At 42.0% G+C, this 27,057-nt stretch overlaps 1 protein-coding gene across 4 annotated transcripts in view; it reads left to right on the top strand.

The window, feature by feature from the left end:
• Positions 1 to 4,957: 4,957 nt before the first annotated feature.
• The window catches only part of DHX40 (DEAH-box helicase 40), a 53,551-nt gene continuing 31,451 nt past the window's right edge, over positions 4,958 to 27,057 (top strand). Inside the window, exons 1-10 of one of the 4 annotated variants that reach the window (XM_072136478.1) lie at positions 4,958 to 5,093; positions 5,844 to 6,033; positions 6,390 to 6,535; positions 7,036 to 7,155; positions 16,248 to 16,478; positions 17,896 to 17,962; positions 18,423 to 18,554; positions 22,520 to 22,619; positions 23,326 to 23,412; positions 23,497 to 23,679. In XM_072136478.1, coding sequence (XP_071992579.1) covers positions 5,865 to 6,033; positions 6,390 to 6,535; positions 7,036 to 7,155; positions 16,248 to 16,478; positions 17,896 to 17,962; positions 18,423 to 18,554; positions 22,520 to 22,619; positions 23,326 to 23,412; positions 23,497 to 23,679 — 1,235 coding nt within the window. In that variant the 5' untranslated portion in view covers positions 4,958 to 5,093; positions 5,844 to 5,864. The other 3 variants (XM_072136477.1, XM_072136479.1, XM_072136480.1) reach the window with 3 other exon arrangements.

Genomic DNA, 27,057 nt, shown 5'->3' with positions numbered 1-27,057 from the left:
TGAATATAAGATGTGACAGCAAGGGGTATAAAACACAAATTAAATTTCTGTGTTGGCACTTTGCGATAAATAAGTGGGTCTTGGTTGTAGTTTGGGCACTCGGTCACTAAAAGGTTCGCCATCACTGATATAGGGTGTAGAGGAGTAATATCTGCTCACCTTGGCAGGTTTTGAAGTCAGGAGTAACGTTATTGTTCACATGTAGGTCCAGGGTCTGCAGCCGTGTCCAATCCAGTACGGGGTACAATTATGTATACTACAAATTTCCTGATCTTTAGAAACAGGACCAACAAGAACACTACAATAGCCCCACTGGTAGTCAAATTATCATTATCAATGGCCAAATCTGACTTCATGAAGTTGATTAATTAAAAATTGTAATTCCATAAAAAACATCAAACGATTTTCAAATTCTCTAAGCATTTCATGCTTAGTTCCTCTCATATGAAGAGAACCAGATTAAGCGTGTAGACCAAGTGTGAAACACGTAGTTCCCCGTTTGTATCGTTTGTATTATATGGAATAACAATTTTTAATAAATAAACCAATGCACACCACCTATGTGCATAAGCATCTGCTCCTCCTTCCCCTTCCCATGCTTGATAAATAGCCACATTGTGCAGCCGGCTGCCAGAGAGGGAGGAGGAGATGCTTAAGCACACAGGAGTTGTGTATACTTATGCAAACAAAGAACGCCAAGCGCCCTAGAAGTGCAGCACTGGAGCACTTCAACCTGACTGGAGAATCTGAGCCCCATTTTTTTTCTCAGCAAAATGATTGTTTGCTGTAAAAAGAAAATGACCACTGTTATTAGTAAGAACACATCAAACAATAAGCAAGCTTAGCTCAAGCATGCGTTTATAAATGGTTGATGTCTTTTAATGCTCGGCCAAGCATCATCATATATAACACTTCTTTCTTCACGGTCTCTTGCCGGGGGCCCCAACACAGTGGATCACTCGGACAGACTCCTAAAGCCTGTGCTGAAGGAGCCCCGACGGTCCTACCTTAAATCTATAGTTAAAGGAAATCTATCATTTTCTTTTAAGAACCAAATATACCTTGAGAATGCTGTAGCTACCTTGATGCTGAAACATATCTTGTTTAATCCCTAAACTGAGTGGTTTTGCTGAAAAAAGTTATTGCTTAAAAATTATGATAATGAGGCTGTCACTCCCATGGCTGCCTTGGTGCTCTCCTCTTACCCTAATTATGCTCTGCTTCAGCCTTGTCCTTCCCCACATAAGCTGAGAATATGTAATCACTGTGTTGTCCCTGACAGCCAGAAGTAATCAATCGCTGCACCATCCTCCAGATGCTGTGTATGAGTCATCCAGCTCAGGTTGATTAATCTTGTCTGGACAGTTAAGGCAGCTCCTGTGTATGTGGAAGTAATGTGTTTAAGCATAGCAGCCAGGGCACACAGTTTTCCAAAGGTCATGAATTTTATAATAGTAATATGCTACTTAGCTCCAAAGAAAAATAATCTCAATAATATGGTACCAAAAAAAAAAAAAACAGACTGTAGTTTTTTTTTTCCCTCTAAAACTTAGACAATGGGAATATCATAGCTGTCCATAACTGGGGCATAATTCATAATTATGGCTTCCCAGTCACGGGCACTGTCACCTAAGCAATGGTACAGCAATGGCACCTTGGCTAACAAACGACGCAGGCAGTGGTGACATCCCAACCGGCATCCAGTGATCATCGCTGTGTGTGTCTTAGATGTACACACTGGCAATCGCTATTAACCCCTACGGGACTCAGCCTCTTTTGGCCTTAAGGACGCGGCCCCATTTTTCAAATCTGCCCTGTGTCACTATAAGTGGTTATAGCTTTGGAACGCTATGAGATATCCAGAGGATTTTGAGATTGTTTTCTCGTGACACATTGTACTTCAAATTAGTTTAAAAATTTGGATGAAATCTTTTGTGTTTAGTTATGAAAAAAAACTAAATTTGGCAAAAATTTGGAAAAAAATCTTTATTTTCAAAGTTCTAAATTCCCTACTTTTGATGCAGATAGTCATAGCACCCAAATAAATTCATAACTTACATTTCTGTGTCTGCTTTATGTTGGCATGGTTTTTTAAGATTCCACATATTTTACTAGAATGTTTGGTGCCATTTTTCAAATTTTTGGGAAAATCACCAAAACTAATATTTAGATGGACCTACTCAACTTTTAATTGACCGTGAGAGGCCTAAATAATAGCTAGACTCATAAATTACCGCATTATGGAAACTACACACCTCAACGTATGAAAAACCATTTTTAAGAAGTTTGTTAACCATTTAGGTGTTTTATAGGGGTTAAAACAAAATGGAGGTGTGGTCTACAAATTGTAATATTTTTTGACAATACACTCATTTTGGGTGGGAAATTTAACATTTGTAATGGATAAAATGAAAAAAGGCTCCACAAAGTTTGATACCCAATTTCTACCGAGTACACTGATACCCCATGTGTGGTGGTGACCTGCTGTATGGGCACACGGATGAGCATAGAAGGGAAGGAGGCGCCATGCAGATCAGATTTGCTATGTCACATTGTACAGGCTATAATTTTTTTTGTTTTTTCATTGTGGACCTATAGGGGCTTATTTTTTTGCCATATGAGATGCACTTTTCTGGTACGTAATTTTGGCGCATCTATAGCTAATTGTAATTGGTGAGATTTCATTAACTCTTTGGTGGTGGAGGAAATGAAAATCATCAATTTTTTAGGAACTTTTTTTGTAATTTTTTTTGGCCGTTTACCGTACCGTAAAAATAGTATATTATTTTTATTCTATGGGTCTCCACAATTACGAAAAGACCTTATTTATATAGGTTTTTTTAAAAAACATTTCACATTTTACTGAATAAGAAGTAATTAGGCAAAAATGTAAATTTTAGCATCACTGACTTTCATATGCATAACTTTTTTATTTTTCAGCTTACAAATCTGGTTAGGGTTTTTTTTTGTGAGAATATTTGTTCTTTTTAGTGGTCTTATTTTAGAGTGCGTAACTTTTTGAAATCACCTTTTAGAGCATTTTTTAAAGGGTATTAATTAAAAATCATCTTTTTTTTCGGAGAGTTTTTTGAGGTTGTTTTTTACGGGGTTCACTTTGAGGGTCCAATAATAATTCTGTTTTATTATGCAGATTGTCACGGACGTAGTGATACCAAATATGTGGGGGTTTTGTGTATTTTATTCAATTTTACTGTATAAAAACTAATTTGGAGAAAATTTTGTTCATTTTAGCGTCACCATCTTTTCATATGCATAACTTTTTATTTTTCGGCTGACAAATCTGGTTAGGGGCTTATTTTTTGTGAGAAGAGTTGTTCTTTTTAGTGGTCTTATTTTAGAGTGCGTAACATTTTTTAAATAACTTTTTAGATCATTTTTTTAAAGATATTAATTAAAAATGATTTTTTTTTTTTGCGCCCCCCCCCCGTGTTTTTACATGTTTTTACTTATACTTGCTTGAACTTGAACCAGCAATGCTCTGATTGCTGATTCAAGTTCAATACACTGCTCTACAATACAGATTCATTGTAGAGCAGTGTAAACTGTCTGAGCATGGCGCATGCTTGGACAGTTTACAGTCAGACCCGGAAGGGATCTGACTGGCAGGGACATCGGGCAGCCCCGGAGCACTAGGCAGACTTCGGGGCTGCCCAGTAGAGGATGGGATCCCCTGTTAAGCGGCACAGGGGATCCGATCCACAGCAGGAACACCCTTACATGCCGCGGTCATGCTCAATCTCAAAATCCCCTGGATATCTCATAGCGTTCCAAAGCTATAAGTACTTAGGGTGATATCACACACGGCATTTTTAGGCCGTTTTTAGTTAGCGCGTTTTCAGATTGTAAAAAACGTAAGTTAAAAAAAAAACACCCGTTTTTTTTAAAACGCATTCGTTTTTGTACGTTTTTAATTGTGCAAATTCAGAAAACTGTACAAAAACGCATACGTTTTTTACGATTTGAAAACTAAAAACGGCCCAAAAATGGCCTAAAAACGCCATGTGTGACATCACCCTAAGGCCGGCGCCACACGTGGCGCTTTGTCTGCGCCTGCAAACGCAGACAAAGTCGCGCCCACCGGGGCGGGCCTCGGCCGATCGTATCAGCGTTTCTATGGAAACGTCTGCAATCGGGAACAAGCCGCCGGTGTTTCGCGTTAAATTAACATAGAAACGCTCATGCGATCGGGCCGAGGCCCGCCCCGGTGGGGGCGACTTTGTCTGCGTTTGCAAGCGCAGACAAAAGCGCCACGTGTGGCGCCGGCCTTAGGCTACATTCACACTACAGTATGGGGGACGTATATACGGCCGACGTATATGCGGCCGATATACGTCCCCCATACACTTCTATGTGCTCACGGCCCTGTACGGGAGCGCACGGTGCAGCACACGTGCAGCACCGTACCGCTCCGTAGCCCGGGGAAAGATAGGACATGTCCTATCTTTCCCCGTATTACGGCGCTGTGCGCCATTACTTTCTATGGAGAGGGGCGGGGGTGAGCTGCGCTCACCTCCTCCTCCTCCTCTCCCCGCGCTGCCGTGTGCCCGCCGTGCTACGGTGCGGCGGGCTCACGGCAGTGTGAATTTAGCCTTACAGTGACACAGGGCAGATTTGGAAAATGGGGCTGTGTCCTAAAGGCCAAAATAGGCCGAGTCCTGAAGGGGTTAAAAACAAATGAATAACAGATGTATTTTTTGCATAGATTTCAATAGACTTCCAAACGTACACATGAACATTTGCTAGTTGGTTAACCACTGGCATCTTGAGGTTGGGTTCATACCTCCTCATATGGGTTTTTCCCGAATATATTTTGCAATACCAGAGCTATAATCCCGTGAGGAAGCAGGGAATGCCCCCCTGAGAGGTAACAATAGCACCACATTTCATTTTATGCAACATACAAACAAGTAAAAGCCTTGAAATATTTTCCCCTCGGAACCTCCTAAATGCCACTAGGTGGCGCTTTCCACTTGTTTTCGTTCTCAGCACGTTGCACGCTTCCAGCCACAATTGCAGGGTTATCGCACTACGGATCCTTGTAAGAGACAAAAAGCCTCTCAGCTTCCTGGAAGGTAAACAAAACAGCTCTATGATCGTATTATTTTCTTACATAATTCAAACTGCACATTCAAAGGGTATTATTCTGCAATTGTTGTTTTACTGTGAGAGTACGCTGTACCTTGCTGAAATTTTCTCGGACGGAAGATCCTGGCAGGCAAGATGGCTCCCTCCAGTCATGTGTAGTGCTGGTAGAAAAAGTGTCAGTACCCCGATACTTGTACCGTTTCAGTGGTGTATGCAGATTAGGTCACATTATTATAGTAGACATTGCTAAATTTGTCTTTTATCCCAGTTTTTTTTTCTCGCTGAACTGAATGGGTTAATTCTGAGGGCGGCTGCTGTTGTCCATGTCCTCATGATCTCAGGACCATAGTGGTCACATATTGGTAGACCTGTATATCTCATGTACCCACAGATGGCAGCTCATTTGTACAAGATTAGCTGTGCATTTAGTGTAAATCCGTGGTACATAGTTAGAACAGATACAAAGCAACCACCTCCCAGCAGATTATTGCTGATCTAAATGACTGTTCATTTCATATAATCTCAATCCTGATGGGAGGGTTTGTTTCACTTGCAAATAGCTCTGCATCCCTGTGGAGCTGCTGAATCCTGGCCAGGTTGAATGTAAGAACTTGCTGCAACAGCTCTTTACTCACAGCTGCTTTATTGAAATTGTGAGTTGGTAAATTACATGAAATATATATCATGTGTGGGTGTTATACAGCTGAGCTGATGAAATATTGTTCTTTGTGTTTCAGAACCTTTTTTATACCAATGCAATGTCTAAATCCAGAGTTGGAGAAGAGCAATATTACTCGCCAATTCTTCCAATTCACAGATGTAAAGATAAGCTACTCCAGGCTGCAAGAGAACATTCTTTTTTTATTGTGACTGGAGACACGGGTAGTGGGAAGACAACTCAGCTGCCACAGTATCTCTACAAAGCAGGTGACAGTTTTCTCTAATAGACACGCCACATATTGAGTCGGTACTTTAAGCACTTGTCTCCACCATGATGCCTATTCATCTCGTGATTATCTTGTACACATTCTCATAGGAAAGTACTGTATAAGTGTATAAAAGTATATTTCGGGGTATAAATGTGTGAGTATACAAATATGTATATTTTTTGAGGGCTAAGGGGGTCTCTTTCAGAAGTCTGCTATAGGGCCCTGCTTCTCCTAGTTACGCCCTGGATGTTTAGATGGAGTTGCTGCTACTGTGACTAGATCCATTTAGCAATACATGATGCACAGCAGCTATTTTAACTTTTTATTTTAATGGTTTAAATGACTGTTTTTAAGGTTATGGAAAACATGGTATCATTGGTGTCACCCAACCACGCAGGGTAGCTACAATTTCTGTGGCACAAAGAGTTGCAGATCAGTTGGACTGTTTGTTGGGTACTACAGTAGGCTACCAAGTACGTTTTGATGACTGCACTTCATTGGTAGGTAATTTTTTCATTTAACCTCTTTCATCTACGTAACTGTATTAAATGAATTTGTCTATAGTGTAGTACCTTTTAATTTTGAATGGATTGTATTTATCCTGATTTATCCTTTATAAATGGGGTGACAGATCATGTAGGTGAGCTGTTTACTGTCCCATGTATCTCTATTTCGTTGCAGGAGAGTAGCAAATCTTAGCTTTGTATAACATAGGAGCTCTGTGGAGAGGGAAGAGGGGAGTGAAGTACAACAGCTAGGTCTCCATCCAATATCTCAGGAAGAACTTTAAATAACACCCAGAGACTTCAGAATGGAAAATAAATAGTGTTAGCATGTGCACATACTGCAGTATTAATTTTTAAAAAAATATATATAGTGTTATTATTACTGTGGATGTTTAAAGAGTGGCATGCTTTATAAAAAGATTAATGAAGAAAGAACTGTTTTTATATTTTTAATGATTGTACAATATTTCACACATATGTATATGTTATTACAGAACACTTCAGTTATGTACATGACTGATGGATGCCTGCTAAGGCACACATTGACTGACCCCAACCTCACAAAATTCAGCACAATTATCTTGGATGAAGCTCATGAGCGAAGTTTAAGTACTGTAAGTACGAGTTTAGATTCCTCTGTAGCGTGTGTGTATATACATGTATACAGTGTTTATCATTACTTGATAAATATCTATAGTTGTAGGACAACTAGTAATAAAGGAAAATGGGTTAAAGAGAACTAGTTTATTTTATTTTGAGGGTGAATCATTTTTGGAAAATGTAGCCAAACTTTTAACCATATTGCACAATTGCCAAATTGCAGATAATAGTAAATTTTGTAGTATACTTTGTAACCCTTTAACGTTCCATCAATAGAATAGTATGCCACATTGTCGCTAAGAGCGGAGCGGGTTTTCTATGAGTTCAACCACACATTCAGTTTTTCATATGCAGTTTTTTAAGCCAAATGCAGATGTGGTTCATAGTCGGTAAGGACTTATCATTAAGAAGTGCTACTCCTCCTATTTTTTTACTCCACTCCTGGTTTGGACATCAAAAACTGCATCTGATAAACTGAACGTGTGGATGCACCCTATGTGGCATAATGTAGCAAACCCCAGCAGATAACACCTGTTATCGGAGATGGCAACAATTGCTGGTGCTAATCATTTAACGCAAACTTGTCACGAGGTATGTCATTTTTAGTTGGTGTCAGGTCCCAATAGCCTTTGCTATGCGGATTTTGAAAATGCCTTTATCACCATCCTCAATAATTATAGTAGTTTTATAATAGTTTAAAGGACACCTGTCATCAGGTCTCTGTCACTTGTCCTGTCACCACTACCTGTTGGAGCAGCTCACAAGGATCCCATCCCAGCCTTTATCTAGTTATTTCATACATTATTCATTGTAAAATCATCTATTCTTTATTATGTAAATGAGGCTGGTCACATGGTTAGAGGCAGTGATGTCACCCCTGTTCCCCCTCCCCTCTCCTCCCCCTGCTCATGTCTGTGTGTAATGTATAGTAAAGCATTGCAGACATGCTGCATCCTCCTAATATACAGGTGAGAGACACAGACATCAGCTACACATGAATCTGACATGTTCTGCTGTAACATGGCTGCATGGAGCTGCTGTATCTCTCCTAAACACACACACACACATGCACACACAGGCTGCAGGGGGCGTGGCCACCAGCACCAGGAAGCACATCATTATACAGGCTCACACCATTATACAGGCTGTCAGTCATGCACTGGGGGTGTGGCTGTGCCTCCCACTCATGAATAGAGTGGACAGCTTGAATATGCTAATGCTTCATTGGACATTTCACAGGTCATTTGCATACAGCTTTAGGACCTCATTGCTTAGGTTTACAGGCATGTAGAGGGACAATGAAGGGATAGAGGCAATGCTCTCTAATGGCAGTTTGTGAAAATATATTTCGTTTAGGGGGTTATTTTGCATGACGGGTTCTCTTTAATTCACATTATTTGTCTCCCTGCCTGCAGCGTGTAGTGAGTCCCTGGGGAGTGGCAGCTGCACACTGTATGTGCCGGTGTCTCCACCACCCAATCCCCCCAGCATGCTCATTGCATATAGGGGAGGGAATTGCGGGAGTGTGGAGTAGAGAAGACTGACATAGCCACATAGGCTGCAGCTATCCCTGATTCAGAATGCTAACAAAGGCATTTTTAAAATCTGCATAGACTATTGAAAGCTGTCACTAGCTAAAATTACATTCCTGGTGATGGGTTCACTGTAAGTGCCATGCAGGGCGAACCTTTACTCTTTGCTACCTGAGGCAAGCTATAGAATGACACCCGTGACACCTCATGAAGTAGAAATATATCAGGTATTTTTGTAGGTGGGTTCCAGGGGCGTAACTTGGATCGGCAGGGCTCCCCAAACTTTTGAATGTGCCCCCCAACTGCGCTTACAATGAAGTTGGGATTACTTTGGAGATCCTTTGCTTACATCTAGCAGTTTACAACCCACGGTACATGTAAACCTTGGTGATAAAGAAGGCAGCTATGTGAATTGTTTTGGCTACAGTGGCAGTGCCTACAACAATAGTATATAGGTTATATTGAATAATTACATATGGCACTAACTCAAGAAGGTGATAACTATTAAATAGCATCAAGGGGTTAGAAGAGTAGGTCCATTCAGTAAGTAGGTATGACATACACTCACCGGCCACTTTATTAGGTACACCATGCTAGTAACGGGTTGGACCCCTTTTTGCCTTCAGAACTGCCTCAATTCTTCGTGGCATAGATTCAACAAGGTGCTGGAAGCATTCCTCAGAGATTTTGGTCCATATTGACATGATGGCATCACACAGTTGCCGCAGATTTGTCGGCTGCACATCCATGATGCGAATCTCCCGTTCCACCACATCCCAAAGATGCTCTATTGGATTGAGATCTGGTGACTGTGGAGGCCATTTGAGTACAGTGAACTCATTGTCATGTTCAAGAAACCAGTCTGAGATGATTCCAGCTTTATGACATGGCGCATTATCCTGCTGAAAGTAGCCATCAGATGTTGGGTACATTGTGGTCATAAAGGGATGGACATGGTCAGCAACAATACTCAGGTAGGCTGTGGCGTTGCAACGATGCTCAATTGGTACCAAGGGGCCCAAAGAGTGCCAAGAAAATATTCCCCACACCATGACACCACCACCACCAGCCTGAACAATTGATACAAGGCAGGATGGATCCATGCTTTCATGTTGTTGACGCCAAATTCTGACCCTACCATCCGAATGTCGCAGCAGAAATCGAGACTCATCAGACCAGGCAACGTTTTTCCAAGCTTCTACTGTCCAATTTCGATGAGCTTGTGCAAATTGTAGCCTCAGTTTCCTGTTCTTAGCTGAAAGGAGTGGCACCCGGTGTGGTCTTCTGCTGCTGTAGCCCATCTGCCTCAAAGTTCGACATACTGTGCGTTCAGAGATGCTCTTCTGCCTGCCTTGGTTGTAACGGGTGGCGATTTGAGTCACTGTTGCCTTTCTATCAGCTAGAACCAGTCTGCCCATTCTCCTCTGACCTCTGGCATCAACAAGGCATTTCCGCCCACAGAACTGCCGCTCACTGGATGTTTTTTCTTTTTCGGACCATTCTCTGTAAACCCTAGAGATGGTTGTGCGTGAAAATCCCAGTAGATCAGCAGTTTCTGAAATACTCAGACCAGCCCTTCTGGCACCAACAACCATGCCGCGTTCAAAGACACTCAAATCACCTTTCTTCCCCATACTGATGCTCGGTTTGAACTGCAGGAGATTGTCTTGACCATGTCTACATGCCTAAATGCACTGAGTTGCCGCCATGTGATTGGCTGATTAGAAATTAAGTGTTAACAAGCAGTTGGACAGGTGTACCTAATAAGGTGGCCGGTGAGTGTATATACACATATATTCAGGCAAACTTTAACCTTAACTTAAACACACCTTCTAACTAACCTTCTTATATTCTATGTTAAGCAGGCAGACACTTTTGCTTGCCACTTTACAACACTAACCCATCAGCAAAGCCATAGAGGGGGTCAAAAGGGCAGACATGTAGCTGTAGAAAACTGTTAGGACAAAGCAGGGGAGGACACAAGGAGCTGGCATGCTGTCTCTTTATGAGCAATGCAATCTTCTGTGATCCAGCAATGAACCAACCATGCTACAACTGCTGTCCTTTTACTGAGAAATGCTGCCACCTACTAAATGCAATAATTATCTCTCCTCCAAATCAGAGACAAGATCATTATTGGAGATTTTTGACAGCCCACACAACGTTCTGCAGGACATGTGCTGGAAGTACAGGCCCATCCTGGCTCATGGGCCCCATATTGGGGCACATTTACTAAAGACTTTGCAAATTGTTTTAGGTGCAAACTGTTTGCACACGTATTTAAGAAGTCCTCGTAGAAAAAACGGAGATCCGCACCAAACCTGGTTTGGTGCGGATCTCCGTTTTTTCTACGAGGACTTGGATTGTACGTTGCGTCAACGTGGATTTCCTGCACAAACGAACAGGACCAATTGGTGAGCTACAAACTTTTTTTATCTATTCTCGTATTTAAGAAGTGCCTGCACCACAATTGTGTAACATGTGTCCCTTTTGTGGTGCGGCTGCACTAGCATAGCTCCCAACCGTCCCGATTTTGCTGGGAAAGTCCCGTTTTTCTTACCTCTGCCCCGCGTCACGGGCAGCTATGAGATTGTCACGGATTTTCCCCCCAGGTCCCGCTGTGTCCCGGCGCTGTGTCCGCATAGTAAATACTTTGAAAGCCTGAACTCACAGTACAGAATGGCTTCTACAGACATCGGGCAGGGAATCCTTTTCAGAGAAGTGTCGGGCTTAGCGGAGAGCAGGGACCACGTCATCAGGCTCAGATCTCTATCCATATATGGTCACTACATCTCCTAGGGTTCCCCAGAGCAGACATCGGGCAGGGAATCCTTTTCAGAGAAGTGTCGGCTGAGAGCAGGGACCACGTCATCAGGTTCAGATCACCATCTGTCCATATATGGTCTCCAGGGCTTCCCCAGACACAAGCTCCTTATTTAATTAAATTAAATAAAGTTTTGCCCAGGCTGAGATTCGAACCTGGGACCCTCTGCACTGCAGACAGGAGCCTTAACTAACTGAGCTATAAGCCCAGTGAATCTTATCAGAGGATTTCTGGTAACTAAGAAGTGTTATCTGCCACTGTTACATTGTGACACAGACTAATGCACTGATATATAGAGAGGGATCTTCTCAGAGATTATTTATGTTAATTATTGAAACTATTATTATTATTATAAATTTTATTATTTTTATTATTATGGAGACGATTATTAATAATAGTAAAAATAATAATAATCATCTCAATAATAATAATAATCTCCATAATAATAATAATAGTCTCAATAATTACAATAATTTCTGAGAAGATCCCTCTCTATATACCAAAGCATTAAATCTGTGTCACAGTGTAACAGTAGTCATAGTTCTTAGTTACCAAAATTCTACACCTAGATAATCACAGAGGTTATAAAATACCAAATAAATAAAAACAAGAGGAAAGGACAAGGCTTCAATGCAACAACATAAAAGGGAAAATCTTTATTTAGTAAACAACAATGGGAATGCATAAAATAGACTGAGAAGCATCTCAGAAAAGATACAAAAAAGCATGCCAGGTAATATGTCCTAAAATACATGAACAAATGTAAAATGTACAATATAAGGGACCCAAACATGTAATGAACGACAATGGGTGTAAAGTAATAATGAGGTAGAGCCCTTATATAGCTAGCAGGTATACTGTAATAATAACAGAGGTCACAGACGCCAAATGATAAACATGGATAAACACATACAAATAGTGCAAAATGAGTGGAAGCTAGTGTGACCAAGAGGAGGACATGATATTACCTGGCGTGCACCCCGACACGCGTTTCAATCGCAGCAGGTCTTTGTCAAGGGATATAGCTCAGTTGGTTGAGGCGCTGTGTCATTATTGTACATGGACACTGCAGGTTCTGGGTTCAAATCCCATTGAGGATAATTTTTTTTTTTTATTGAGATGATTTTTATTATTATAATATGGCTAAAATTTGGGCCGTGGCCAGGGAGTGATTGGGGGTGTGGCTTAGGGGGATTTTGTCCCTCTTTCCCTTTCACAAATGTTGGGAGGTATGCACTAGGCACCATAGGGGGTTTTCCGGTGCGCAGTCTGACCGTGTGCCTGATTTATCATGCAGAGTCTGACAGAATTGTGTTGCACGCCCTATATTAAAGGTACAACAGAAAAAAGTTGCTGCACTCTGTCGGAGCTGTGCAAGGGGTGCCAGATTCACGAAGAACGTGGGCCAGAAATCCGAAATCTGGTGCACCCTGCACTATACACGGGAAAACTTCATTCATTGCAGTTTTCCCTTTTCTTAGTAAATGTGCCCCATTATTTTTTATTAAGCTTTTATTTGTTTTGTTTTTTTTGTCACCTTTCCACAATTAACACCTTGCCCCACGTAACAATATAAAACATTACAACACACTGCTTACTGGTACATGGAAAGGTTTAGAGTGATTTATAGAGTATGACTAACTGGTTACAAAGAATGTAATGTGGAGGGTTATCTTTAACCCCATAGCACAATAAGACGTACCCTTACGTCTTGCTGCGCATGGGGGAGTATGAAGAGGGCTCACGGGCTGAGCCCTCTTCATACTCACCGAGCATTTGCTTCATAATGAAGCAAACGCCCGTCGCTAACACCCGCGATCGGTGCTTGCGCGGGCGCCGCCATCTTGGCTCTGATCGTCACTCCCCGTGACGTCACCGGGGAGCGACGATCCGTTGTCATGACCGCCTCGGATCACACAAAGATCCGAGGCTGTCATGATCGAGGCTATTTATTACAATGTGCGATCTGCACATTGTAATAGATGGTATGCAAAACAGTAAAAATCCTAAACACATTAGGTATCGCCGCGTCCAAAAATGCCCGATCTATCAAAATATAATAACCGTTTTTCACTGCGTTTTACCCCGTAGCGGAAAATAGCGCCCAAAGTCGCAAATTGCATTTTTTTGCCATTTAGAAAAGTAGAAAAAATTCTATAAAAAGTGATCAAAAGGTCGCACAGTCCTAAAAAATAAAAGCATTGAAAACGTCATCAGAAGTCGCAAAAAATTACACCACCCACAGCTCTGTACACTAAAGTATGAAAAAGTTTTTAGCGCAAGAACACTGTAAAATGAAGAATTTTTTTTCTGTACAGGAGGTTTTAATTATTGTAAATGCATGAAAACATTATAAAACCTATACAAATTTGGTATCCCTGTGATCGTATTGACCCAATGAATGAAGTAGATCTGTCATTTGGGGCGCATAGTGAAAGCTGTAAAAACCAAGCCCAAAAGAAATGGCGCAAATGTGTTTTTCCATCATTTTCACTGCATTTTCCCGCTTCCCAGTACACGGCATGGAATATTTAATACCATCAATACGAAGTGCAATTTGTTACGCAGAAAATAAGACATCACACAGCTGTGTACATGGACAAATAAAAAAGTTGTAGATTTTTGAATATGGGGAGTGAAAAATAAAACACAAAAACGAAAAAGGGCCTGGTTAAAAGTCTGTCTGCTTCTACATAGATCTGTGGCATTTTCCTGACGTTTGGGACAGGACGTCTTCCTATCTGGCATTAAAGGGGAGGGTGGGAGACCGAAAGCAATGTGTGTCCCTCCACGTTTCATTGAGCACGACTCTCCTAATAGTCTGCCGACCGTTAACTATCTTTACCCCCATATCCTCGCCAGGAATATGGATGGACCAAGAGTTAATTGCTGTTGCCTCCTCTCGTTTGGTTGTCACATTTCTCAACTTAGCATAATTGGACGAGATGTTAGGGCATATTGTACATGCCCCATTATTTTTAAGTGTCAGGACCTGCTTTATAGCAAGAGACTGGACCGCTAATGCTACCCACACCTTGCTGCAGGTGGTGCTGTGTGAGAAAAAAGGCTAAACTCGTCCCTTTGCTGGAGCACCCCTGGTGCCATGATAAAATGCGATTGTGGCAATTAATTGGGGTGCCGTCATCTTTGATGTGATTGGCATTCTCTGTAACATCATCAGGGTTGGGACCCTTCCTGAGGGTCCAAGGCCTGTCATAGTAGGATATGTAAATTTACATTATTCTAGGCCCATCTAGCTCCTTAATAATGATTATAAAGTATTAACTAAAATACCGGCTGATCGCTTAAGTAGAGTAGTAACGGAAATTCTACATCCAGACCAAGCGGGCTTTATTCCTGGCAGATAATATCTGATAATATTCGACTGGTCCAGGTCATCTCCCAGGTGGGGTGGTGGGAACAACAGGATTGGGCCTTGGCCTCACTGGACACGGCCAAGGCATTTCATTCAGTAGAATGGCTTTACCTGTTGGCAGTATTGGAAAGATTCGGGTTTGGGCCTAAGTTCCTCAAGTGGGTATCTATATTGTTCAGCTCCCCCACTGCCAAGGTGCTGGTGAATGGTTTGCTTTCCTCCTCTTGCCTCCATACCAGACAGGGGTGCCCCCTTTCACTGCTCCTGTTCGCAGTTTCAATGGAGCCCCTAGCTATCTGGATTCGCTTTGATGCTGCTCTTCAGGGGGTATGCGTGGGAGCAGGGGAAATTGGTAATCTGCATATATTCATTATCCATGGCCTCCTTCCTTCTAAAATTAACTTTTAAAAGGGCTCTGGGGGCGTTACCACTTTTTTTTTTTTTATTTAGATTCTGGTGCTTTTTTTATGTGCACTTCTAGATTTATATTTTATACTATATACTTTAACGGTTATAGTATATTTATTCCTGTTTGATTATTTTTCTTGTTTTGAATTTGATTCTTTCTTTTCAGGTTTGCCTGCATATGGTTGGTTTACTTTAGTTTGTGTTTGCTACTACCGTATGTATACTCGAGTATAAGCAGAGGCCCCTAATTTTACCACAAAAAAACTGGGAAAACCTATTGACTCGAGTATAAGCCGAGGGTGGTAAATGCATTGGTTACAGCGTCCCCAGGCTATAGCCTGCAAGCCCCTGCCACAGTGTATATAGCCTGCAAGCCCCTGCCACAGTGTATATAGCCTGCAAGCCCCTGCCACAGTGTATATAGCCTGCAAGCCCCTGCCACAGTGTATATAGCCTGCCAGCCCCTGCCACAGTGTATATAGCCTGCCAGCCCCCGCCACAGTGCAGATAGCCTGCCAGCCCCCGCCACAGTGCAGATAGCCTGCCAGCCCCCGCCACAGTGCAGATAGCCTGCCAGCCCCCGCCACAGTGCAGATAGCCTGCCAGCCCCCGCCACAGTGCAGATAGCCTGCCAGCCCCCGCCACAGTGCAGATAGCCTGCCAGCCCCCGCCACAGTGCAGATAGCCTGCCTCCTCGTCTCGTTGTACAGCCGGCTGTACCTTTCCGGCCCCCACGGGTCTTCAATGCGATCCGTCTGTCAGCGGCAGGTCCGTGTGGCGCTCAGTTATGACGTCGCACGGACCTCCCACTGCTGCCAGATGGATCGCAGAGAAGACCTACGAGGACTGCCGGAAAGGTGAGTTTTGATTTTTTTTTTTCTTTTTTACTTGAGTATAAGCCAAGCTGAAAAACAGCTTATACTTGAGTATATATGGTACTTTTACTTTTAAATTCTATTTTCATAGGATATTTTGTTTGGACTTTTGAGAAAACAGTTCCTGGTGAAGAACACTTCAAAAAGGAAGAACCCTCTCAAAGTTATAGTAATGTCTGCAACTCTGGATATTGAGAGACTGTCTGAATTCTTTGGCAGTTGTCCAGTATGCTCTATTCCAGGGAAGATCTTTCCAATTAAACAGAGATTCCATAACCTCATTGGCCCGAGAGACAAAGACAACAGTGCTTATGTTACAGAGGTAGGTGTTTTTTCATACTTCTCCTTATTATTTGGTATGAAATTGTCTAATTTTGTTATTAACAAAAATACAGAATTTCACAGAAATAAATCCCACCCTCTCTGTGGTATCCGCCATTTCAGTTTCCCCTGGTTTCCGACCATGTATCTTCTGACTTTACAGTGTTAACGGTGGGCTGCTTTTCAACACGTTTTGGAGTGCTGCCTATTCCTTGGATTATATATCTATGACCTCCACCATATATATGACTTTGTATCCAAATTTTGGTTGTGCTGCTCTGGATCTTCCATGAATCATATATATATATATATATATATATATATATATATATATATATATATATATATATATATATATATATTGACTTGATTTTTTTAATTGATAAACATTTCATGTTTTTTTTTTTTTTGGTAAGGGATACACCATTACATTAGGACAGTGTTTTACAAAGGGAAGTGTACAGGCCTTTGCTTTAAATGACTTCAGTGGCCACAGGACATCTGTAGCCGGTCACACTGCTCTTTTGTGATTTTGGTTCACTCTTCTTCCAGTCCCTTCCACAGTGCTGAGACTTATGGATTTCTTGGCCATAACTTTGTCACTAAGGATTTTCCAGAGGTTTTCTATTAGGCTTGGGTCAACTCTTTTGGCTGTCCATTTCATTGTTTCAATTTTATCTGCTTTACCCAGGGGCGTTGTCCTGCATGAATAATGCTCCGTGAAAAATGCAAGGAAGGAACCACATGTTGATGAAAATGGTTCTGATACAAACTTGCATTTTCTCTGCCATGTATCTGTAAGAGAGGTCCAACTCCCTCTACAGAAAACCTTTCCAAAATCGTGACACTTCCTCCACCACCTTTCACTGACTTCTTTGCACACATTAGGTTCAATCTTTTCCCAGTTTGTTGACAAACATAATGTTTCCCATCAGATTAAAAAATATTAAACTTCTTTTCATCACTGAAATCAACTTTTGACCACTTCTTCTCTGTCTATACAATGTTCTCCTCAGCAAAGGTGAGTCTATCCTTTTGATTCTTTTTACTACTGAGAGTTTTGGTCACTGCAGAGTAGGCTTTCAGTCCAAAGACAATGTATGATCAGACCGATTCTTACCCTGTTCAGTTCTGAACTGGCAAGCAATTCTAGCTGCTATGTTTTGAACAATTACCCATGGAGATTCTCCACATTATGCTGTCCTCTCTTGCATTTGTCTTTCAAGGGTGACCAGCCTTCTTAAGGGACTTGAATGAGTTTGTAATGTTATAAAGATTCTAGAAATCACAAACGTGGAACCACCAACTTCTCTTGCGATGGCTGATAGGTTCACGCCTTTGGCCTTCATCTGGACAATCTGCTGCCGGAGGGTTATTGCACAGTCAGTGATTTTTTATTTATTTTTTAATTGCTGCAGACAATCAAAATCACACTACAGACGCACTTAAATGAACCAGCTGGAGATATTCTTGTTTTTCTAACAGGTAAGATCTTGGGTCATGTCAAAAGACATTTTACTGTCAGTCCAATAATGGTGGTAAACAATGTAATGAATAGACCAATGGGCCATTACCACTTATAATTACAGCACTAGCGGTATTTGGTTTACTGTGTAGTTGCCTTTCCCAGGATTTTGTCTATATTGGTTTTCTTGAAAACATTTTAATAGTTTTTTCCTAGAGTATTTGATTTGGAAGTCTCAATACTAATTCTGCCAGCAAAGTGGTCTAAAACATCCTTCCAGCTGGCCAAAATTCTTAATATGAAACTCTTAAAATCCTTTGTGACAATTTATACGAGAGAATGGATTAGTTGTTTTTACTAGTTCTCTGTGTTTGTAGAGATTATGTGAACTTTGTACACATCTGAAATTGTGTGATAACAAAAGCTGTAAGTGTCATCTCCTGGTAATCATCATCTTTCAATAAATTTCATATACCACAGGCCAGTCAGAAATCGAGAAGGCATGTGACGTGCTGTACCATAAAGCTGAAAAGATTGACTACCGACATGATGTCTATGACTCTTCTGTGGAAGGACTTCTTATTTTACCATTGTATGGTTCCATGCCAACAGGTAAGGAAATTATCTTAGTGAATATGTTTAAATGGATTTTCTGTGCTAAATATATTGATGACTTTAAGGATTATCAAGGTCAAATTGGGAGGTATCCAACAGACAGCACCCCGACAGATCAGTTGTTCTCAGAAGCTGAAATACTGAGTTCTTTTTTTACTCTGAACCAAGTCACTGCAGCTTAGTTGACGTTTAAATAATTAGGAGCGAATCTGTAGCAACCTGGTCTGACCACTATACATAAAACATAGCTGCCTGCTTCATTCTCAGGATATTAGCTGCTGAGAACATCTGAGCTGTGAAAGGGCAGGCTGTTGAACTCCTTCCAATCTGATTTTGAGGACCTATTTTATGGAAAGGATATCAGTATTCCTAAACATTAATTCATTCTTAAAATAGTCTACCATCAGGGACAAGGATTATAAACCAAGCACACTTACATGCCGGTGTGTCCCCACTCTAGCAGGATCCGCTCTTTTTTTAGCTTCTTATGCCCTTGTTTTTATGAAAAAAGGCTTCAAAAGGTATGCAAAGAGCTTGATGGGCTCTGGGCTCCATAGATGTTAATAGAACCTGGAGTCCCTGAGGCTCATTTGTATAATTATTAAAGCCTTTGTTTTTGTAAATACAAGGTCATTAGAAGATCCTGAGAGAAGATCCTGAAAAAGAGAGAAGATCCTGAAAAAGGGGACACATACCAGAATGTAAGTGTGCTTGGTTTACAATTCTTTATCCTGGTGGTAGATGTCCTTTAAAGAATACCTCAATTTCCAGTTATAATTATTCATTGAGGAATTCTTCAGACTCCCTAAAGAAAATTTTAACTAACTAACTTGGCTTATACTCGAGTCAATGAAAAAAAAAACTCTCACACTCCATGACCTCAACCGCTTGCCGATATCATAGTGTGTGCACCGCCATCGATGCGAGCACGAGGGGAGCCGAAGCTTAAAGAGAACCCGTCATGCAAAATAACCCCCCTAAACTAAATATATTTTCATAAACTGCCATTAGAGAGCATTGCCTCTATCCCTTCATTGTCCCTCTACATGCCTGTAAACCTAAGCAATGAGGTCCTAAAGCTGTATGCAAATGACCTGTGAAATGTCCAATGAAGCATTAGCATATTCAAGCTGTCCACTCTATTCATGAGTGTGAGGCACAGCCACACCCCCAGTGCATGACTGACAGCTTGTATAATGATGTGAGGCTGTATAATGATGTGCTTCCTGGTGCTGGTGGCCACGCCCCCTGCAGCCTGTGTGTGCATGTGTGTGTGTTTAGGAGAGATACAGCAGCTCCAGGCAGCCATGTTACAGCAGAACATGTCTGATTCATGTGTAGCTGATGTCTGTGTCTCTCACCTGTATATTAGGAGGATGCAGCACACACTAGCCATGCTTTACTATACATCACACACAGACATGAGCAGGGGGAGGAGAGGGGAGGGGTAACAGGGGTGACATCACTGCCTCTGACCATGTGACCAGCCTCATGTACATGATAAAAAATAGATGATTTTACAATGAATAATGTATGAAATAACTAGATAAAGGCTGGGATGGGATCCTTGTGAGCTGCTCCAACAGGTAGAGGTGACAGGACAAGTGACACAGACCTGATGACAGGTGTCCTTTAAGACAGAAGGGAAGTGTCGAAATGATGAGTACAGAATTTTTTGGTTTTTTTTAGGCTGGGCAGTGGGCTGTCTATATACAGGGGGGGCAGGCACTGGCTATATACGGGGGGGGGCAGGCACTGGCTATATATGGGAGGGCAGGCACTGGCTATATACGGGGGGGCAGGCACTGGCTATATACAGGGGGGCAGGCACTGGCTATATACAGGGGGGGCAGGCACTGGTTATATACAGGGGGGCAGGCACTGGCTATATACGGGGGGGCAGGCACTGGCTATATACGGGGGGGCAGGTACTGGCTATATACGGGGGGGGCAGGTACTGGCTATATACGGGGGGGGCAGGTACTGGCTATATACGGGGGGGGCAGGCACTGGCTGTATACACGGGGGGCAGGCACTGGCTATATACACGGGGGGCAGGCACTGGCTATATACACGGGGGGCAGGCACTGGCTATATACACGGGGGGCAGGCACTGGCTATATACACGGGGGGCAGGCACTGGCTATATACACGGGGGGCAGGTACTGGCTATATACACGGGGGGCAGGTACTGGCTATATACACGGGGGGCAGGTACTGGCTATATACACGGGGGGCAGGTACTGGCTATATACACGGGGGGCAGGCACTGGTTATATACGGGGGGGCAGGCACTGGTTATATACGGGGGGCAGGCACTGGTTATATACGGGGGGGCAGGCACTGGCTTTATACATGGGTGGCAGGCACTGGCTTTATACATGGGTGGCAGGCACTGGCTTTATACATGGGCGGCAGGCACTGGTTATATACAAGCGGGGAATGTACTGGCTATATACTAGGGGGATTGTTGGCTATATATTGGGGGCTACTCGCTTTATACTAGCGAGCAGGGGCTGGCTATATACTGGGGGGCTGCTGACTATATACTGGGGGGCATTTGACCAGTGCATTTCCCACCCTCGTCTTATACTCGAGTCAATAGGTTTTCCCAATTTTTTTGTGTTAAAATTAGGTGCCTTGGCTTATTCTCTGGTCGGCTTATACTCAAGTATAGGCGTTCCCCTACTTAAGAACACCCGACTAACAGACCACCCCTAGTTACAAATGGACTTCTGGATTTTGATAATTTACTGTACTTTAGCCCGAGGCTACAATAAACAACTATAACAATAAACAAATATAATCAAAGGAGTCTGCAGTTAAGCTTTACTTTGAATACTGGTTCTTATGACAACCCAACATTTTTCAAATCCATTTGTCCCGGAGAACAAAAAACACTGGGATTGCAATTATAAGAACAAACCTACAGAACCTATCTTGTGCGTAACGCGGGGACTGCCTGTATATACGGTATGTTATTATGTTATCCTGTCTAAACACAAAAGTGTTTCAATTTCAGAGGAAACTGTGACTCCAAAGGTCTCCATTCCCAACCTGATTTCAAATTGGCAGCCCCTAAATACTAATTTATAACATATGAAAGCATAACTGTCTACCTGTAATACCTAATAGAATTAAAGGAAACCTATCACCACGGATCTACCTATTAAGGCAGGTTCCTCTTAGGGCTAATCTTTTAGTCCTCCGTATCTCTTATAATTTTTAATTGCTGTAATATGCAAATTTACCAAAGAGGCTACTGGGGCGTGGAGTAACTGGACCTGAGGCTACACAGCTCGGCTACTCCACATACCAGTAGCCTCTTGCGATCCGCCAACCAAGCCATCTTCAGCGCGCAGCTCCTCGTATCTACGTCCGCGAGGCCAGGTTCCGTGCAGAGTACAGGTTGGCGGCTCCCCAGTCTTGGATCCTAAGCCAGAGCCACTGTGCATGCACAGAACCTGGCTTCGTGGAAGAATGAGCACAGCTACGAAGAGCTGCATACTGGAAATGGGTTGGTAGGTGGATCGCAAGAGGCTAATGGGGCATGGAGTAGCCACACCATGTAGTCTCGGCTCCAATTACTCCACACCCCTTTAGCCTCGTTGGTAGATTTGCATATTAGGACAATTAAAAATTTACAGGGGATTAAAAGATTCATCCTAAAAAGCACTATCCTGCTATAGATTAGAGAAACCTGCCACTGGATCTACCCTAATAGGTAGATCTGTGGTGGTAGGTTTCCTTTAATGCCTGATGGTTGTTCCTATACTGAATACGTGAATACACAAAGTGATGAGATGTCATAGTAGGACCCTTTCTATATCAATGCAGTTATGTTCCTGCCTTAGACAGAATGAATGTAAATCGTGATTTTAGCTGAATAGAGTTGATTTCAGGAAGGTTGGTAATAAAGTACTAAATGACATTTTCTGTTTTATATATTTGTTAATTTGCAGATCAGCAGAAAAGAATTTTTCTCCCACCGCCAAAAGGCATCAGGAAGTGTGTAATAGCCACAAACATTGCTGCAACGTCTGTGACAATTGAAGGCATAAGGTACAATTTACAATGTCCTTTTTACCTGCTGGTATAGTGACATGAACACTAAATAATGGATGATGCATATGCTCTGTTTTATTTTGGGATTCATAATTAGTACTTCTACACCAAGAAAACTTTGACTCTAGTGCAAAATATTTTACCTTTCTACTGAGAGATATCTAACGTGCTTCCGCAATCCTAGTTCGGAAGTCTCTCACAGGGTCTTGGCATGACTTGCTTGAAGAGAGTTAGATAAAAAGGATTTAGGGATAGTGCAGGAAGGGAGAATCAGCCTCAGGAACTACTTCAGAAAGTAGATTCCCGATGGTAGTCCTAAACCCATTATCCAATTTTAGGCTATATTCAAACGAATGTATGGCAGCTCGGGCATAATTCCAGCGCGCTTTCTCCATAGAGATGCACAACGGGGAAAAATAGGACATGTTACATACACGTGTGCAGCACCATATCGCTCCCTGTTCTCATTGCCACCTAGGGGGGGGGGGGGGGGGCGTAGGCAGGGCTGCACGCTTTATGTACATGTCCATTCTAAAACTATAAATTATTTGAATATATTTCCGTAAACGGGTAAAGAAAATAATTTGTCAGTGTTCATATAATTATTTGTACTGTACTATGGAAGATTGGTTAACCTATTCGAATAGGTGATATTTCATGGGTAATTTGTATTGTTAGAATTAACCCATGCTATGTGTTTTAGATATGTTGTAGACAGTGGCTTTGTGAAACAGTTAAACCATAATCCCAGAGCTGGTCTAGATGTTTTGGAAATCGTACCTATTTCAAAGTAAGTTGAATTTTGTTTGTACTTTATCTTATGTTTTACTTTTTTGCTGTTTTCTTTCAACCATTTTTATTATATTCCCTAAAGAAGTGAAGCAATACAAAGAGCGGGCAGGGCTGGCAGGACATCCTCTGGTAAATGTCATCGGATTTACAGCGAGGAGTTCTGGGAAAAATGTATGCCAGATCATATGATCCCTGAGATAAAACGTACTAGTCTAACATCTGTCGTTCTCACCCTTAAATGCCTGGAGGTAAATGATGTCATCAGGTAATCCATTGTTTCCGTAAATACATTGTTACCTTAGTATGGTTCTGTTTTATAAAATTAATACAGGAATGTTATTGCTTGCACATTATGTGGCAAAGTTATGTGAATGTAGTTTAGCTTATTTAAATTTGAGGATCATGATATTTGTGGCAAGAATGTTCACTTATGTGCAGTTTGCCTCACTAATGTAGATTATTGAATATTGGTGCATGGTCTTCATTAATCTGGTGCACCCTGCACTGCATCATAAATACAAGAAATAATTCAAACGGGCAGCACAGTGAGAAAAAGGATTCAATCCGTTGGGTGCTGACTATGTGGGTCTGACCCAAGACCCCAGGCTCGTAATGGTAATGAAGAAAGTAGCAGCACTCCGTCTTCCAATTCAGTATATTTTATTCACATGTGGGTACAAGGCAACATTTCAGCTAACTCAATGTAGCCATTTTCAAGCAGTGCTTGAAAATAGCTACATTGAGTTAGCTTTATAAATACATGTGCAAGCAGTTTGCACAAAGTCAGACAGAAAACTGGCGCAAACCCTTTAATAAATGTCGGCCATTACGTTAGTTTTTTGTACACTATACAACATAAGCAAAATCTATGTGCTATGAAATACATGTAGGATTGTATTTAGTAAAATCTACTCTGTAAAATGCCTCATGGTGTAAATGTATGGCAATTCTGAAATACCAGAAACTGCTGACCCATTTGTATGTGGTCTACACTAATAAATACAATTTTAGAAATAATAAAAACCAAAACAGAGATTACATATTCTTCAAAAATGTTACCAAAAACTATCCCACAAATAACTAAATTGACCCACTAACATGTAGTACAAATTATTTAACAAAATAATATTTCAAAATCGCTCTGGTAAGTTAGTGTTCAAAAGTTACATAGGTAGCAAACCTACTGCAATTTCTAGTGTCTGTCTCATTTGTAAAGCAAAATAATTAAATAGGTTCTCCCCATGCAGTGGCGTAACTAGAAGCTGATGGGCCCCAGTGCAAAGTCTGTGCCAAGCCCCTGACTATAATGTATGGTTTATAGTAATAGTCTTCTCATATGGGAAAGTAACACCATAAGGACCCCCTAAACCTCTTGGGCCCAGGTGTGATCGCAACATCTGCACCCCCTAAAGTTACGCCCCTGTCCCCTTGCATTTTTTACACAGCCGAGCTATCTTAAGAACTGCACCAATAATGTGTTACTTTTTACCACAGTCCTTGGAAAAGTTTTAATTCCACAAAAAGAATCCCCAGCAGTGTCTGACATTTTATTTTAGCATGTGGATGGGATTTTTATTAATACTTCAAATGTTAATCACTGCGAGTGTTCCCAGCATTATACAGAAGCTCCATAAACTTAATTGCTTTTCTACAAAAAAACCTGACTACATTATGTAGTAAAATATTATATCACTATGTTTCTTCTGCTGGAGACATATTCTTGCAACTTGATGCCATCTTGTGGTGTAATGATAATCAAGCAACTCAAGAATCTAAAATCCCTTTCTGGAAAATGCTTGTCATGCTCCACATTCAAATAGCATTCAAATAACATAGAAAGGAGCACCTCTTTACCCGCCTCTGACTGAGGCAACAGGGTAGCTGGACAGTGGCGTAGCAACCTGCCTTGCTATGCGGTGCAACGTTGTAATATTCAATACTCGATGGTGGTGGAAATTGTGGCCATGCTCATTCTCCCTCCTCAGTTGAAGCTGGTGTTGCTGTTGCATTGGCGACTTCCTCCTCCTCATACTACTTGTGCTGCCACTGAGCTTGTATAGGAACACAGCCAGTAGTGCACCAATTTGCACTTGTACTTCCTTTATTTTTGCCAACTCGGGTGTTGTTGCGCAGGCACTGGAGCATATAATTGCAGATATGGGCCAGGCTAGCCAGAAGCAAGGAAAAACTGCCCTCGGCAGGTGTCTCCTCCTCTGCATCTCCCCAGCCACACTGTATTGATGCCAGTAAGCTGCTCTGGCTGTCATCCTCCTCATCTTCCTCCAAATATTTCCACTGGCTTGACAGCGTAGTACATGACCACTGGTCCAGCAACCCACCCTGCAAGCCATGTGTGGACTGGGCTAACACCTGTTCTCCTCTTCTACCTCCTGGACCGCTATTACATCCACAGTCATGTCCTGGAGAGCTTTTTCAAGCAGGCAAAAGATGGTGATGCTAGCGTTGACGATGGTGTCTTCAGTGCTGGCTATATTTGAAGCATATTGGAAGCAGTGTAGCACTGAGCAAATGTACATCATGGAGGCCCAGTCTGGAGCGTTCTGGAGCTGGAATTCAACAATTGCCTGTTGCTGCACACACACCCTTTTCAGCATACGCAAAGTTGAATTCCATCAAATTGGTTCCTCTACTGTGCAGGTCTGTTCAGTTGGCCATGAACCTTTGCACCACAAAATTCAGCATGGCCTGGGATATTCATCAACCTTGCAGGGCCAAAAGCTGCTACAAGATTCTGGCTGTTGTTTCACCCAGCTATTTGGAAATTATTCAGGACCATAGCCGATGCGTGGCCCAAACATACTTTTTTTTTTTTTATTTGAATGGATGGTGTGGATAGGCTTGATAATGGTAGTGGTGGTAGTAGTTGTGTTAATGTCACATTCTCCCTTTGTGGGGAGACAGGCGGCCTTACCACTCGGAAGGTGGTGGTACAAGTTCAGCCGAACAAAGCAGGAGAGGAAGCCTCGGGTGTCTGCACCGGTAGTGTACGGTAACACTGATGCAAATACTACTAAGACTAGTACTGTTATTTATTAGTGAAGTAAATAGGTGTAAGACTGGCAGTGTAAGGTAACATTGATGCAAATGCCACTGAGACTAGTTCTGATACAAATGGGATTAAGACTTGCAATGTAGGGTAACACTGATGCAAATAGTTCTAAGACTGGTAGTTACAAGCAAATGTTTTGGCACCCCAATACACCACTCCAGTTGTGATTCTAGGTAAATTCAGTCCAAAAACTCAGATTTTCATATGAGTTAATTAAAGATTAACAGTAAAGGTTTTTTTCCACAAACCAATAGCTCTTGGGATGTAAAACAACTTTTCCTATTATCTTTGTTACCTAATGAGCCAACTCACTAAGAAGAGATGTAATTCCCATCACTACTGTGAATCCATACTTTGTTCATACTTTGTTACACCGTCCGTTTCATGGGAGGGGAGGGGCTGCTACTCCCTGCTCACAGAGGAGGTCATGTGAATGTAGCAGAGCTGGATATGTACAGAACCGTGGATATAGATGTCCCTTGCACAGAATAGTGAGGTACAAGATCTCCCCTGTTCCTTATCAGTGTCTCCACCCCAGTCTATGATTCTACAGGACTTTCTCTGTCTGTCTCT

The sequence above is a fragment of the Engystomops pustulosus genome, chromosome 2 (genome assembly GCF_040894005.1).
Source record: "Engystomops pustulosus chromosome 2, aEngPut4.maternal, whole genome shotgun sequence".
In the NCBI taxonomy this organism is placed as follows: Eukaryota; Metazoa; Chordata; class Amphibia; order Anura; family Leptodactylidae; genus Engystomops; species Engystomops pustulosus.
This window is presented reverse-complemented; position numbering and strand designations above follow the sequence as displayed.